The 15899-nt window shown below is 40.8% G+C and overlaps 1 protein-coding gene across 15 annotated transcripts in view; it reads right to left on the bottom strand.

The window, feature by feature from the left end:
* Positions 1–15899, bottom strand: part of ELMO1 (engulfment and cell motility 1) — a 304941-nt gene that overhangs the window by 26360 nt on the left and 262682 nt on the right. For 14 of the 15 annotated variants that reach the window (XM_083826075.1, XM_083826074.1, XM_083826086.1 and 11 more), the window contains one exon: positions 2356–2519. In XM_083826075.1, the coding sequence (XP_083682201.1) occupies positions 2356–2519 (164 nt within the window). Of the gene's footprint in view, positions 1–2355; positions 2520–10151; positions 10277–15899 lie in introns of those variants that run through there. The other variant, XM_083826080.1, reaches the window with a different exon arrangement.

Below are 15899 nucleotides of genomic sequence, written 5' to 3'. Positions count from 1 at the left end.
GCCACATAACATGTCAAGGAGATCTCTGGTTCTCTACAGGCCAATAGGATTCCTTCCTACACACCTTCTTCCACAGCCATTGCAAATAAACCAGTGATATTTTATAGTTTTGTTGTGCAATGGCAGTTTGGATGATCAGTAATGATCCCAAGCTCTTGAATGCTTTCTGTGCTGTAGGACTTCTTACTTTCCCTCTGAAAAAATGAGCTCCACGTGAAACAATGATCATGTAAAAGAAACAATTACTTGTTGGAAAAAAAGGTTGCTGCATTTACAGGGATCTAGAGCACTACTTTTCAGCTTACACTCCAGTCCAACTTAACTGAAACTTCCCTCATCCAGCAGCTTAAAAACTCAGAACATCAGTACTTTATACAAAGAACAGCAAAAGAAAGACTTTTATCATGTTAAAGGCAGGAAAAAACATCATCTGACTGCCATAAGCTCAAGCAGAATTAAACAAGGCCCACTGACTTTACATTCAGCTGTGCACAATCTCTTTTAGCTTATCTGTAAGGCTTTAAAATATACAGCACAACCACGATTGCTCTCTTCACTCACAGTCTCTTTTCCTACAATGGGACCATGATTCTGTACTTCTATCAGTCGTGTCATCTGTGCAATTTGAGAGAGTTCAGTACACGGAATCAAATCAAATGGGAAAATGAAAGAACCGTTTCTTTTTACTGTCAAGAATAAGTGATCATGGATGCAATCAAAATGCAAATGCATACAGCCAAATCTCTGCAAATGCAGTTGTGATTGCTTAAACACCTTATCGATTCAGTTAGCCTCTATAACCTTTAGGCTTAGCCTTTGTCCAGAATCTGAAATGAGTCCTCTGGTAACATTTCATTTGCTTTTAACTATTTGTGTTAGCTGTTTCATTCATTCCACGATAGGGAAGGAAATTCTGCACTGTGGCAGCAACTAACCAGAGCAATACTGTGAATAAAGAGCTTGCAGAGGGCACTAGCAAGTTTAACAAAGCTAGGCAATGCTGCGTGAGAATATAAAAAGCTGACCTGTATCATAGTTAAACAGTTGACTCATAGGGGAAGCAAGGAAAACTAGAAGCTTTGGTGACAAGCTTAGCACTACTGAGTGGCTTGGAACCACTAAACATTGCAGGGGAATGGCAGGGGATTTCTGAGCAGTGTAATGATGCAAAATGACTGGAATTATTTGTAACTGTTTAATTGATACATTACTATGAGTGACATCAGTTCTAATTGGGCATTAGGTCCTATCTCCTAATACATTGAAAACATAAAAGAAGCATTCTCCCTTTGATCCACATTGGTATGATTAAAATTTAAGTGCGTAATTCCACTTAGTTTATGCTTCCACTGTTGCCCGGCTGCCCTTGGATGAACGTGTCCCTGGAGCTTAGATATATCTATATCCTTTAGAAACAAATCAAAATGAGCATCTTGCATCTGAGTTCTCAAATTCCCTGGTCCAAATCCTTCTCTACAGCTTTGCCTTGTAAAGGAGATTTGGAAAATCATGAGCCTTTACACTTCAAACATAGTCAAGATTTCATGACATTTCAACTGATGCTTCTGGAATCCTCACTATTTCTCTGCTGATCTCAAAAGGTTCCTGCTATTCTCAGCACATCCTTTGTGCACTGCAGAGTCTGAACCTGTCCTGTGCCATTAGTTCAGCCATGAGCCCTGGTCCAGAGCCAAGTATAGCCTCCATTTTTTACATAACAGAACAAAGGGTATTCTGAGCAGCAGGCAGGAGCTGTGGTGGCGATATTAGCATTTGATTATTTGGAGTAAATAACAGAGAAATGAGAATCCCATTGTCTCGCTGCCAGAATGTTATCCTTTACAAATAAATAATGGCTTTTCATTAACACCAAAGATAATGCTATCAGTAAAGACAGTAATACGTAACCCCACTCTTTTCTGGAGTCAGTCCTCTTGTTCTGAACATCTTGTCTGGCTCAGAGAAATGGCATCTGCAATTTTTAAATGCCCTTAGACAGAAGACAAAGTTTTAAAAAATACAAATAAAAAAGGTCATTCCTGACAACAAAAACAGGCTCATAAACACAATCATACAAAGCCAGGAAATGTCAGAGCATTGTTTTTTACAAGTAAGCCAGGTGAGACCCTATAGGGATTTGATAAATCTGGTTTAACTGAACTCAAAGAAAAAGTTGGGAGTCCCAGCAGAAGAAAACATATACACATTGTGCAGACAGATGCTGCACTACTGCTTTTGAGCACAGCTCTCTGGACAGCTTTCTTACTTCAGTTCCCCCTGAAGAGCTGACAAACATCATTCACATTTGTTAATACTTCCATGCAAAAATAGGTTAGGAGAGAAGACAGCACTTACAGAATTGGGCGAGACTGGAAATCTTCCTGGTTCATTCTTTCAGACTGGCGTATTTTCAGTATTTCTGTGTAACTGAGATTCTGAAGCTTGCTCTTGAACTGATCCAGTGAGCTAGGCTTGGTAGTGAGTGCTCTCATTATCTGTTCTTTCACTACCTGCATTACCTGTGGTTGACAAGGAAGGGAAAAGAAAACCTGTGTTAACACCTTCTGTGTTTTTGTCTCAAATCTTATTCTGTGTCAGCGTAAGGTTTCCAGGTTGTACTGGGTTTATGGGCATCTGTGCAGCAGTTCCCCTGCGGCCTGTGGAGAAGTCCCTGGTGGAGCAGGCTGTCCCCCTGCAGCCCATGGGTCCCACATGGAGCAGATCTCCACGCTGCAGCCCGGGGAGGAGCCCCCGGTGGAGCAGGTGGATGTGGCCTGGAGGAGGCTGCGGCCCATGGAGAGCCCCCGCAGGAGCAGGCCCCGGGCCGGAGCTGCAGCCCGTGGAGAGGAGCCCACGCAGGAGCAGGGGGCCTGGGGGAAGCTGCTGCCCATGGGGGACCTGTGGTGGAGCAGTTTGCTCCCGGGGGATGGACCCCGCGGTACTGAGCCATGTGGGAGCAGTTCTTGAAGAGCTGCTGCCTGTGGGCAGCCCCCGCAGGATTAGTTCGGGAAGGACGGCATCCTGTGGAAGGGACCCCATGGGGAGCAGAGGCAGAGAGTGACTGTGAGGGAATGGTGGAGACGAAACATCAGGGACTGACCGCAGATCCCATTCCCCTGTGCTGTTCGAGGGGAGGAGATGGAAGAATTGAGATTGGAGGTGAGCCTGGGAAGAAGGAGGGGTGGCGGGAAGGTGGTTTTAGTTTTTTGTTTGGTTAGTTGGTTGTTTTTATTTTGGTTCTCACTGCCCTACTCTGTTATAATTGCAGTAAATTAAATTAATCTTCCCCAAGCTGAGTCTGTTTTGCCTGTGACTGCAATTGGTGACCGATCTCCATGGCCTTATCTCAGCCCATGAGCTGCTTCATTGTTTTTTCTCCTCCTTGTCTTGCTGAGGAGCGGGAGTGAGAGAGCAGCTTGGTGGGCACCTGGCGGCCAGCTGAGTCCAGCCCACCACCGAGGTACAGAAGATTAGTACTATCTGGTCTCAAGTCAATTTCTCAGTAGCATAACCAGAAAATAAGCTAACTTCTGGCAGGGCAACACAGCTTACAGCAAAAGCCCATCTGCTCTGTAACAAGAAAATTATGATTTTGGGGGACTGGTGGGGAAAGGGTCATTTATCACTTGACAGTCTCCCAACAGCTGAACTACGATTGGTGGTTACAGGACTGTAAATCCTGCTCTGTCTGTGGCTCGTGTGCTCGTGGCAGCAGTAGCGTGGCTCTTCTGGATTCTGAGCTGAGATGATAGTCCTGTCATGTCGGGTACAGGCATGCATACAACAATGCACTTGTAACAGCATAAAAAAGCTGTGAAGTCCTAAGTTGCTGAGAGTGCAGATGCACATCCTGATTTCTGCCAGCTTGACCCAGGTGATGTGTACCAGCCAGTACATACTGCAGTGTTTTTCAGGTCTTACAACTCTCCTACTGGGCCTTAAAGGTGTTCTCCTGACTAAAGGGCAGTAGTGATAAGCCACAAACTGTGGTCTGTTGTTTCCCTCATTGCTATCATGGTGAAAGGAGGGAGGGTCTGGCCATGCGACTGTCCTTGTGATCATTATTATTTGCTATCCAAGCACTTCCAGTTCCCTCTCCCTGTTCTGCCTTGTAGCTACGTTGCTTCAGTCCTCAGCAAGTTTACCATGAATCTCCATGGTCTCTGAGATGGAGAGAGATTGGTGTGTCCAGTTCTAGGCTCCCCAGCACAAGAGAAAGACGGACATACTGGGGAGAGTCCAGCAAAGGGCCACCAAGATGATGAAGGAACTGGAGCATCTCTCCAATGTGGAAAGGCTGTGAGAGTTAGGACTGTTCAGCCCAGAGAAGAGAAAATTCAGGGAGATCTCATGAGAGTATATAAATATCTGATGGGAGGGTGCAAAGAATAGGGAGACAGACTCTTTTCAGTGGTGTCCAGTGAAAGGACAAGAAGGGAGCACAAACTGAAACACAGGAGATTCCTTGTGAACATCAGGAAACACTTTTTCACAGGCTGCCCAGAGAGATTGTGGAGTCTCCCTCCCAAAAGCCGCATGGACATGGTCCTGGGCATGCAGCTCTAGGTGGCCCTGCTTCAGCAGGACGGTTGGACCAGCTGACTTCCAGAGGTCCCTTCCAACCTCAACCTTTTGGTAATCCTGTGAGAGCTCTACACTGCAGGCACATTATTATCATATACAGTGAACGAAAGAGAACTTGATTAGTCAGAAGAGAGAGATAAATTTGCCAGGGATATTACAGGATTGCTTTTGAAGTAATGCCATAAACAATGCAAACCAAAAATGAGAATGAAGGATGACTGGGCAACAGCCATCAATCTGCATAATAATTATTTTATCAGAGAAAACTGCTGAGACACAGTTAACTAAGAGGAATTGCTTGGCTTTAGTTCAAATAATTACATATCAGAGATTACCGTCTCTCTCTCCGAATTCTGGATTTATTTCTTTGGTGCTGGTGCAAATCACACACCTTGAAACATTTATCCGATGCTGTGCTAAAGTTGGCTGAAAACACAGTGTCAGTTTTAGAAAGGCCTATTCCACCCAAACCCAACATCTAGAAAGCAGTAGGAAACAGCAACCACTGCCACGGTATGAAAGCAGACATGACAGAAATTAACAGCTACACAGAGGCCAAGAGCTTTTTCTGCACCATTCATTTTCCTTTGTTCTTCCACTTTCATCATGTATCTTAAAACAGAAGCTTAGCCCCTCAGAGGTTCCCTAATCATTCTGGAAACTTAACTTCACATATGAATATTTCATTGGTTCACACGTGTAGTCTTAGTCTTGTAACTGTCATTGCCTGTACTATGTTTTTTTATTTTTGCTTCCTGAGAGGTAAATTATTTCCTAGATGTGATCTAAACACTCATTTTAGCTGTGGCCAGCAATTGAAAGTAAGCAATTAAAAAATGGAAGATAGTCTCCTTCCTTACTATAGGGACAACATCCATCCCAGAGATTTACTTCAAGAAGAGCAAGATGTTTCTCAAAAAGCTGTTGGCCCAGCTGGAAAGCAAATGCCTTCACCACATTTCCATGCATCCTTGCAATTAAGATGCTACTTCAGTAAATCTTGGAAATCTGGCCCAGACAAAGCAGAGCTCCTCTCCATCCACTCTTACAAATCTAGTAGGTACATTGCTGTGTGTCTGAGCAAGTCTAAAACTTGGTTTGATGGTAAAAAACAACTTTGAGTTCTGTACTCTACAGCTATGCACTGTGCCTTTTATATAGAGAAGTATCTGTTTTCAGATGGTGACCGCATGCAGCCAAACCCTTCTGAATAACTGCTTAGCCTGTGGGAACCTGCTACTTCCCCATCTGAAAGACAAACTCCTCTTGACTGCCATCCAATTGCTTAGAGGTAGTAATGCCTCCTTGACTGCATTAGAGTGCACTCACCAGATCATACCAGTCTAAGTAATAAACATGCTGTCACACCTCAGAAACTACAAACAGTAAGGCCAAGCAAACATAACACCTGAATGTTAACGAATTGCTACACTGTCCAATGAGATTAGTGGCATTCTCCTAGTGATATCACTGGGTCTTGTTTTAATACCCAAAGGGCTTAGGAAACACAATGAAAGAAATAACCTTAAAGGAACAGTGGAGAAAACTTAAGCAGACAGCCTTAGCAATAAGCTGGATATTTAAAATTATCTTCTCTCCTGCGCTTTCTGCCTTCTTGGCAACGACTACTAATTGCTGCTAATTAATTTTAATTTATATTTTATATAGTTATACATTATTAATTGCAATTAATTACTATTATTAGCAACCATACTGGTACTAGGAAGGGAAAAGAGGGGAGAGACTGGAAACCAAGCTTTCCTTTTGAAAACATAGTACCTCCTAATACTAATGTCCAAACTCCCGGCGAACTGTGCTTAACTGTTCACTGTCACAGAGAGTATGACATTCAACTGCTGGCTTCACTTCCACTTTCTCAGGCCTGCTGAGAAGTTGCACCAGACAAGTTTACTACACGTGGTTTTATACTCAGGCTGCAGTCATCAATTCTGTACTATCATGCAAAAAAAAAAAAAGTGCAGAAATTCAGACGTTTAATTCAGACACTTAAGTCCCACTGCGGATGGGATCAAATTCCCTGTCTGCTAGAAAGCAACAAATTATTGCCATTTCAAACATATAGGCAGAGTATAACTGCTAAACTAAGCATACTACACTGCTGTGCTAACTACCACCACCATACTGCCCTGATTTTTCAGCCCTAAACCAAAGCTGCAAGCAAACATAGGCCTGTAATCAGGACTACGGGTGCTCTCAGTTATGCTTAGTTGCAAAATCTTGTACAGACCCTTGTCTCCTTTCTCTGGTACTCTATGTTGTGGTTAACGTAACGTGCAAATAATGCAAATTCTTCTTCTTCACTGTGATCTGGAAAGTTATTCACAAGGTATCATCAAAGAGCTACTTGGTTTATTGGCTCCCCTTGCTCCCCAGACAGAAGGCAGGAAGCTTATGCCCCAGGCCCAGCGCATAAGGGGGTGATCAATTGCCTTGTAATGTTTATAGCCAACAATATTTAACTAGCTGGCCAAAATGTCAAAGCTGTTGGTTGCAGTGAGTCTCCTGAGCATTTGGGAACCACTGCCAAGATCCTCTAATCTGTCTGAAATTTCTAAAGCTGAGTTGCCAGCCCTTGAATACTGCTGTATGAAAGACAGCATCAACCCTTCCTCCATGTGTATCTGACCTTACAATGAAATTAAAGGTATGCTCTACTCAGTGTAATTGCACATAAACACTGTAGACAGTTCTTTTAATTACATTACACTTTGCTTCTCTTACTGAGAGATGAGGGTTTCAGAGGGCACGTTTGCTTTCAATCACGTCCTTTTTTTCTGATGACCTTTTGTGTGGTATGAGAATCCCAAGTTCTGCATTATGACTAAGACAGGTAAATTCACTGAAGACAGTAAGAGAAAGACAGTAGAGAGAAAACAAACAAACAAACAAACAAACAAACAACTTCTTTGAACAGCCATGACCCACAGGACCTTCTTCTCAGCCTTTTGTATCCACCTAATCTGCCTTTCATTTCTCTGGTTGATATCACCATAACATTAAATTATGCATCTTTTTTGTTAAACTGTTTTTGTCTTCCTTTGTATTTTGCTTATTTGACCTAATCTCTGTCATATCACATTCTGATTATTTTGCCTCTCCAGCACTTCCTCCTCTTTTGTTCTTTCTTCTCACTCCTGCCTCTTGCCACAAGGACTTTTATCTATGCAAATAAAGCTTGTGCCTTTAAGGATTGTGGAGAAGTCTGAACACTTAGGCTCTACAACGAGGAAACAAAAAGTGAGAAGGCATCAATGTCAAGAAGAGAAAATTGTCAGAGCCTGACACCCAACTATACTGCAACCTTCCCAGTGACTACATTTCAGCAACTTGTCTGCAACTATAAGCAGCACAAAATGGCCACCTCTCTATTCTACTATACCATAACATACCATACCAGTGCAAAGTTTGTCTTTAGCATGACCTGAGAAGACTGGCTGCCATTTAAGACATCCAACCACTACCTGCAAAGCTTCTGGAAATTTAAGTCTGAGCCTTCCACACACCAGAAACCCTCTTTCTACAAACTTGCAGCACCAATCTTCTCAGAAATCACCCCCAGAACATCCCAGAAGGCTGCAGATTCACAACAACCCACCTGCAGAAGAACAGGTAGAAGATGAATGCTTCTCATAACTTCCCCACAACTTCACTGCTTCTATTGAATTAGCATGCCTTTTCACATGTAATGCCCCTCTCACAAGTCACTCAAGAAAGATGCAAAGACTGTCACAGAAGCGCTGTGTTATACTTCTACTATCTTGTGCCATGTGTTACACTGATTGCTGCTTGGTAGATAACTCAGGCATGTGTGTCTGTTGGTACGTTGTACTAAATGATTGCCATTAATCTGACAATCTACCTTCCTTCTGCATGGACAAGACTCAGATTTAAGTCATGAGTCCAACAATGATGTACTGGGTTTGGTGCTTTCATAATTTGGCTCAGAATTAGCAAGTTCTGCAAAGCGTGATTCCCCATCTCTTTGCAGTGTATGATAAAAGACAACTCACTGGACAGTGCTATATCCAGAGACCCTCCCCCTCTGCAACCAGACTTGAAGAATCTGAGATGTGAGACATTTTAAGGCTGCATTCATTGGCTTTTACATGTGACCACTTAAAAAAAAATCAACAAGACAACAACCAGAAAACTAGAGGGAAGACATATCTTTGCAATTCATACCTTGCTTCCTTCCTATCTAAACATTGCTGAAAAGAAACAGCTCCATTCGTACAATGTAAAAAAAGGAAGAAGAAAATATCATACAGTTATTGAGATCCAGCTTGATCATTTTAGTCACAATGGGATTTCCTTCAGTTAAATCAACAGTGCAGGCAAAAAATAAGGTTGTAGAATGAAATGGCCAAATCATTCTTAATGAACAGTGCTTACTGACAAAGGAGGCCATAAAGAAAATCTAATTCTGAAGGGAAGGGAAATGACTTCAGTTTACAAGCAACCTGTCAACCACTTTAATGAAAACTTTACATATTTAAAGCGTGCTCCAGGTAATTCAAGACAATTTTTTAGGCTATTCCAACAGAAGAATTGTCTTAACTAGATCAATGGTTATATTTCCAGACTACTCAGAAGAGTAATCCTGAGAGACTTCAAGGTCCTTGTAAGAAAATTTAATGCTATTCTTTGTTTTTCTATCTCCACATATTGCAATCTGTGACTTCACTACACTAGTACATTGGTCACAGCCTGCAACAAGCTTTCACTCTGCATTGTTTTAGAATATTAATCCAAACATGCCATCCTACACAAGTAAATTTAAGCTCAGTGTTGGGACAATCTAAACATTGATGAGAGACATCAAAATCCCTGATCATTTGTTCTATTACAGTGTGCATACTTCGGAATTATAAAAAAACTAACAAAACAAACAAACAAACAAAAAATCCCAAACCTAAAGCAACAACAGTAACAAAAAACAGTTTTCAATCTTCTTAACTATTGCAGCATACAAGGACAGTAGCTGGAGCCAATGATAAAGAGGCAACTCTAAGCCAGCTGCATGTATACAATGACAGGAATAATTAAGTTGATTCATTTTCAGGCAGTGGGATGAGGAAGCGGCTGTCAAAAGATTTAGCAGGTATAAGCTCTGATACATTTTTATCTCTTCATTTTCTGCAGAATTTAAAATCAATTGTGAAAAAAAAAATGTTGGGGTTTTGGCTTTCCTTTCTTTCCTTTTGCTTGTGAGTATACTTTTCTAGTATGAACCAAGACATTTTTCTGTCTACAGGAAAGAAACTTGAAACAATGCAATGGTTTTGATCAAACCAAGAAGTCTGTTTCCATGTGGTATCACTATCATTATTGAGTTCAGCAATGACCATCATTTTACAGGAATACCTAGTATGAACAAATGAGCATACCCAGCATATGTGATGATGGAGCTGAGAGGTAGGAGATGTGATAGCAGTTCTATACAAGTTGTTTAAAAGGCTTACAGCAGGTGTTTGGAAGCTCAATGCTGTAGTAATAGATCTCTTCAATGTGAAACCTTGTTCATTGCCTCAGAAACCAAAACATACCTGTCTTCTGGTGAGGAAGAGTGAAAAGAATGTGAAGGAGCCTGGCCTGGATTCTGAGGTCCAACCCAGATCTTCCTTCCTTAGTGATGAAGGAAGAAAGGCTGAAGCTGAAGCAAAGCCAACACATTTCAGAGTGGTTTTGATTTTTCCAGCTTTTTCTATTCCCTTGACTAATTAATCACAGATGTGGGAGACCAGGCTGATACCACACAGTTCCTGGGAACTGATAGGCTGAGACTGTCATTAATCAAAGACTACACAAGAGGGGATAGGGGATTCATTACATTCCTCCAGGGGCTCCAGGCTAGTAAGAAGGGAAGAACAACAGCCTCAGGGTCACAAGAACAAGACTGGTGAGCACTCTGAAACATGGTGAGAAATGGGGGCTGAGAACAAACAAGGAAGAGGGCAGAGAAGAGACTGAATATGAAGGAGCTGATGTAAAAATGTTCATTCCCTTAGGGAAAAAGAAAAAAAAAAAGGCTAATTCTGCTATTGGATGTGAGCATTTTGTAAAATTGCATAGCTTCAGTGGCAATGGACCACTAATTGCTGCATCCCCAGGATACTCCTCCTCTGCAAGAAGAGCCTGTGGTCACAGCTTCACTTGCCACTTTCTGAAGTAGCTCCCAGAATTCTGTTAGTTGCACTGATCATTCTTCCCTTGGATATCTACATCCTGATAGGGAAGCACTAGGTATCTGCGAGGCCACCAGTTATTTTTCAATGTTAAAATTGATTTGCTCAATTAAAGACAAGAACAAAGGCAGCGTCTTTGGCTGGGAGCAAAAAACAGCTTGAATTTGATTGAGGAAAAGGACAAAAGCCTACCAAAGAAATTCCAATGAAGGGTAATATATGGCTAGAGGAATGAACAAGAAAATAATTTTAACAATGACCGTTAACAGACAGAAGTAGACAAAGGAAACAGAAAGGCAGCTAGTAGGAAAGATGCTATAAACAAGGAAAAGTGACCAGACCAGAAACAGAGGTTCTAGCAGCGAGTATTAACATGCGGAGGAAAGCATCTGGCTGATAATTAGCGACAAAATAAATGAAAGGATGGAAAAGTTTGAAGAAGAAAAATGAGAGAGAGAGACTGTGGCTCTGATAGATGTTGCATTTCAGTAGAAAACGAAGACTAAAGGTAAAAGATGAGTTAAAAGGAAATGGGAGAAGAGCAAAAGATGAGGGAAATGGTACATTTATTATAATGTCATAGCTCAGAAAGCAGTTCTCTGAAGGAAAACCTTCCTTAAGGACTGGCCTGAGGAAGCTGTGGGTAATATTGATAGTAATAGAAAGGGAAGGGAACAGCGGTCCTTTACATAGTTGAAATGCAAGTGGATTTAGAATCATCATCAAAGAGCACATAAACACAGTCCATAAAGTATTCAAACCTTTTGGTAAATGACAATGTAGAAGCTGTCCACTGGCTTCTTGCAGGGTAGAAACCATATGCTAATCTCACGTCTGAGGGTTCAGTCCAAAACAGAGTAAACAATGCTTATCTAAAGATGCAAGTCAAATACCACTTATTTGGGTTGTATTAGGGTGAAACAGGATTGACTGATAGATAGGAAATGTCCTCCCTACATTCAATATTTGCAGAATACTATTTGCATCAGAAATAAGGAACATGTTTATTTCCTTTTTGTGCTTCACGCCCTAAGGTAAGCAAAGCAAGAAATGAATGAGTGCTGTGTGACAAAGCTTTTCTGCCCCAGTAAAATGATGTACAAAGTTAATATGACAGTTTTTGTAAGCTTACTTGTCAGTTAATTAAACTCTTAGGTCAACCAATATTACGTTATTTCCCCCAGTGTCTGACAACCTCCTTTGGCAAAATGAAACATGCACAAAATCATTGGTGGGTAGCATTTAATTCAGGGCTTTTCACAGACAAAATGCACTGATCTCCTTAAACAAAACGTTAAGTGAGGGGAGGGGGAAAAATTAGGAGATATTTGTATCCTTAGTCAGATACCAATGTAACAATTAACATGTCAGATAACACGCTTGTGAATTCTAAAGGCAAATAATATGAATTACCCATGATTAGGAACATACATATGAGTGGTTTTTCCCTTACAATACATGATTACATTAAAGGACTTACACTAAGTGAAAATTAATATACTCGCAAACAGCTCATTCTACAGAAGGAAAGCAAGGATAAGATTCTAATAGGTAGTTTTTCCCATAGGAAAGCGTTTAAAAACAAATAAACAACAACAACAAACTCCAAAAGAACCACCACCACCAACAAAAAAAAAACAACCTGAAGTTTTGGGTATTGATGATGAATAAAAAAAGACTGAGTGGACTGAAACACAGGAAAAGCTGGGAAGAGGATTTTTTAAAAAGGGATCAGAAGAGGCTAGAAACATTGCTCAGTACATCTGATAAACATGAAAAATTCAGAACAACACTTTGCATTACAGCGTCACATCTTCCTATCTCCTTTAGCTGACATAAAACCAAAATCAAATAAAGGCATGACCAGTTGCAGTTCTGAAAAGATCTCCAGACCCCATGGAGTTGTACATGAACCAAGCCTGCCACTATCCCTGCTTTCTTGGTCCCTTTCTCTTTTCCCAGCCAGCTCCAGGGACTCCTCAGCTCCACTTCTGAGGGGAGGGGGGGCCAGTGTACCATGTTTGTGTCTTTACAATACCAAAAGAAATAGAGGTCTGCTATCATGACATGGCATGACATAGGTGCAATAGCTCGGGTGGAATAGTGACTCCAATATTGGCCTGTTGGTGAGCCGGATTGTCCCTAATCATCTGGGCAAATCAGAGACACACCAGCTAGCACAAAGCACCAGGCAATATAGTATATTCCCATATACGTTTTCCACAGAAAAGGAAATTTGCCTATGAAAAATGTTAATCTTGACTAAACTCGTTATGCAAAAGCACTGTAATTTTGACCAGCTTTGCAAATACTTCTGTGGTTCTCCAGCAAGTCTAAAAGTTGGCCCACCACTCAAACTATAAGCACCCAAGTAAGGAATTTCAAAGTACCATCTCATTTTTATCTGTTATTCGCATGAACAAAGGAAAAGAAAATGATAGGTAGAAGTCAGAAGCTTCAGCTTTTGTTGTTCTAGGCTTTAGTTAAACGTCATTCACCACTTCAGTGATACCTTTTTTGACTTTTTTTTTTTTAAGGACAAAACTTTCAAAGTTTCTGCTGAATAAAACCTATTAGAAGGACTGAAAATGTGTTTTGGGGTTGAATTAGAGAACTACATTATTTGCGTAGGTTTTCCTGATGAATGTGGGAGCCAAATGTTCACTAAAACCATGTAGGACCATTTAATTCAACCCACTCACGTGCTTGTCCTCCCAGTTATGGTAATTGACTGGGCTGAACATCTAGGAACCATACAAAAAGGCAGTTGTGCAGATTTACTTTTCCTCTAAATGAACTTACATTTCAATATGCATCATAATTTACAACAAATAGACTATAATACTTTTTAGGTAAACCCTTGTTTTCACATTCATGTCACTGAAGAAAGCAGTGAGCTGTAAAACATGTCTACAGAACCGTTTCAAGTGATAGTTGTATTGGTATCAGAAAGTCCAGTCAGTGCCACAAGAATAAAAATAGTTACATGAATTAACTGAATGATTCACAAAAATATGTGAAGCAATGAAAAGATTAAATGCACCATGACTTGTTAGATGCTAGCTCTAAAAATTTTTCTGTAAATCCTGAGCTCACAAATTACTGACTTGACAGATTGTAATAAGTGCTGTCAGGACTATTACAAACCAAGAGGTCCACTTGGATCTGACAAACATACACAAAATATCTATATGCTGGGATAAAAAAGGAAAAAAGATGTTTTCATTGCAATTTAAAAATGTTCTGAAATTATTATATATTTATTTTTTTAAAATTCTGAATTTGTGCAGTCTAGTTCAATGTGATCTTTGCCTTGCGTAGTTATATCATTACTGTACTGCTCATATGAATAACAAGAACAATGCATGTTATTTTCCCCCTTGAGTTATGGCATGTAACCAAGCATATAAAGAATTCAACTAGACTGTTCTTAGAAGAAAAAGCACGGATGACATGTTTTGCCATACCTCATTCTAAAAAATGCACTGGAATGGTTTATGGCTTCAGAGACCTGATTTTTGATTGCTGCAAAGGAGCAATCTTTTCTCCCCCAGATCAAAGGAAAGCTTTTTTGAGACCTATATGCAGTACAGGAAAATAAACTACTCCCCGGGATAGATAACAGTGATTTATCTCACAGGTAATACTAACATCAACTGTTCCAAAGCATTCAATCACCTCACCTTGATTACAAAACCAATCCGCTAGTCAGGGAAATTAGGAATGGAACAAACCTCTGAGGTTACCCAATCCTTTTCTTCAGGAATAAGATACACTTCCATGAGCACAGGGCAAGCCCTCTACAGCTATATGTAATCTTAACTAAGACATACCAATGACCATCAGACCTGTGTGGACTGCTTTCTTTGCCCCAACCCCTTTCACTACGTGTATAGGAAGCACCTGGAAGTCACACTTTTTTCTTCCAGTGAATACAACATCAATACTACATTCCCATTTTATTTTTTTCTCCTGTTCCCTTTACTGATGTTAAATAAGGGACAAGGGAAATTTTCTCACAGAAAGATTAAGACAAGACTGCAGTATTTGGCTTCATGTTTACTTCCAAGTATTGATTGGAAACTACCAATGACATGCACAGAAACACACATCTCCGGAAACGCATCAATCCTGCCTAGGATGGTAAACAGTGTCTTAAAATAGTGTTAATCTGTAGCTAACTAGTGAGTTATGGATAGAGAAAAGCTTACAATCTCAGTGATAAAAGACCCTTTCTCTGGTAACTTGAATGTTATCACTGCACTCCTTTCCATATGACCATAAATCACTGCACTTCTTTCCACACTGTCAGTAATCTACAATTCTAACAAGCCAGCACACTCCTCCTTTCCCACAACTCCATGACTATTTACTCTGTGTTTTGGGGCAAGAGCTGTTTTTAGAATTAAATGCAAGCTATTTGTTTTCCTTTGAAAGCTGGAGTCGAATTCTGTGCGCTCCAGATTGCAGAAGTCAACAACACCAACAAAAAAAGCCTCATTCTGAGATTCCCTCACTACTTCACACACGATTACACAAAGGATTTGCTTCAGTAAATTTGCCTGAGTTGAGAAAGAAGCCAAATGGCAAACATCAACATCATGCTAGAACATAGTCCAGGGGCACAGGCATAGTGTGTCCAGACACCTGCATCATATTTTGGTTATGAGAAGTCTAGGACTGAAGTGAAGGATACCAGGATGCTATTCCTCTTTTGAATCCTCTGCTGTACTATGTAAATAAGAGTGCAGCATGTGAGGCAATGAACGCAAAAAGTTCTCTCAAAATCTTACGCTATTTTATCCTAACGGAAGGCAGACAGAAAGGGAGAGAAAATTCCTGTAAGGGAAATTAGTGGAATTGGTGCAACCCGTGTTTCTTTGTACGAAGTGCTCATAGAGGCAATAGGATAGAGTTGAGGGGAAACCACTGCATAGTCACAATGTGCAGCAGGTGGAAACAGGCTGGAGATATGGAGCTTGTAAAGCCAGGGAAAGTTGGTGATGGTGGAACTTGGAAATGACTGTGTGAAACACATCTGGGAAAAAAACAGGATAAAGGGGGTAAGCCTGGATGAACCTGGCACCAACATGAAGCACGTATTTTTGA

The sequence above is a fragment of the Anser anser genome (assembly GCF_964211835.1).
Source record: "Anser anser genome assembly, chromosome: 2".
Lineage (NCBI taxonomy): Eukaryota > Metazoa > Chordata > Aves > Anseriformes > Anatidae > Anser > Anser anser.
This window is presented reverse-complemented; position numbering and strand designations above follow the sequence as displayed.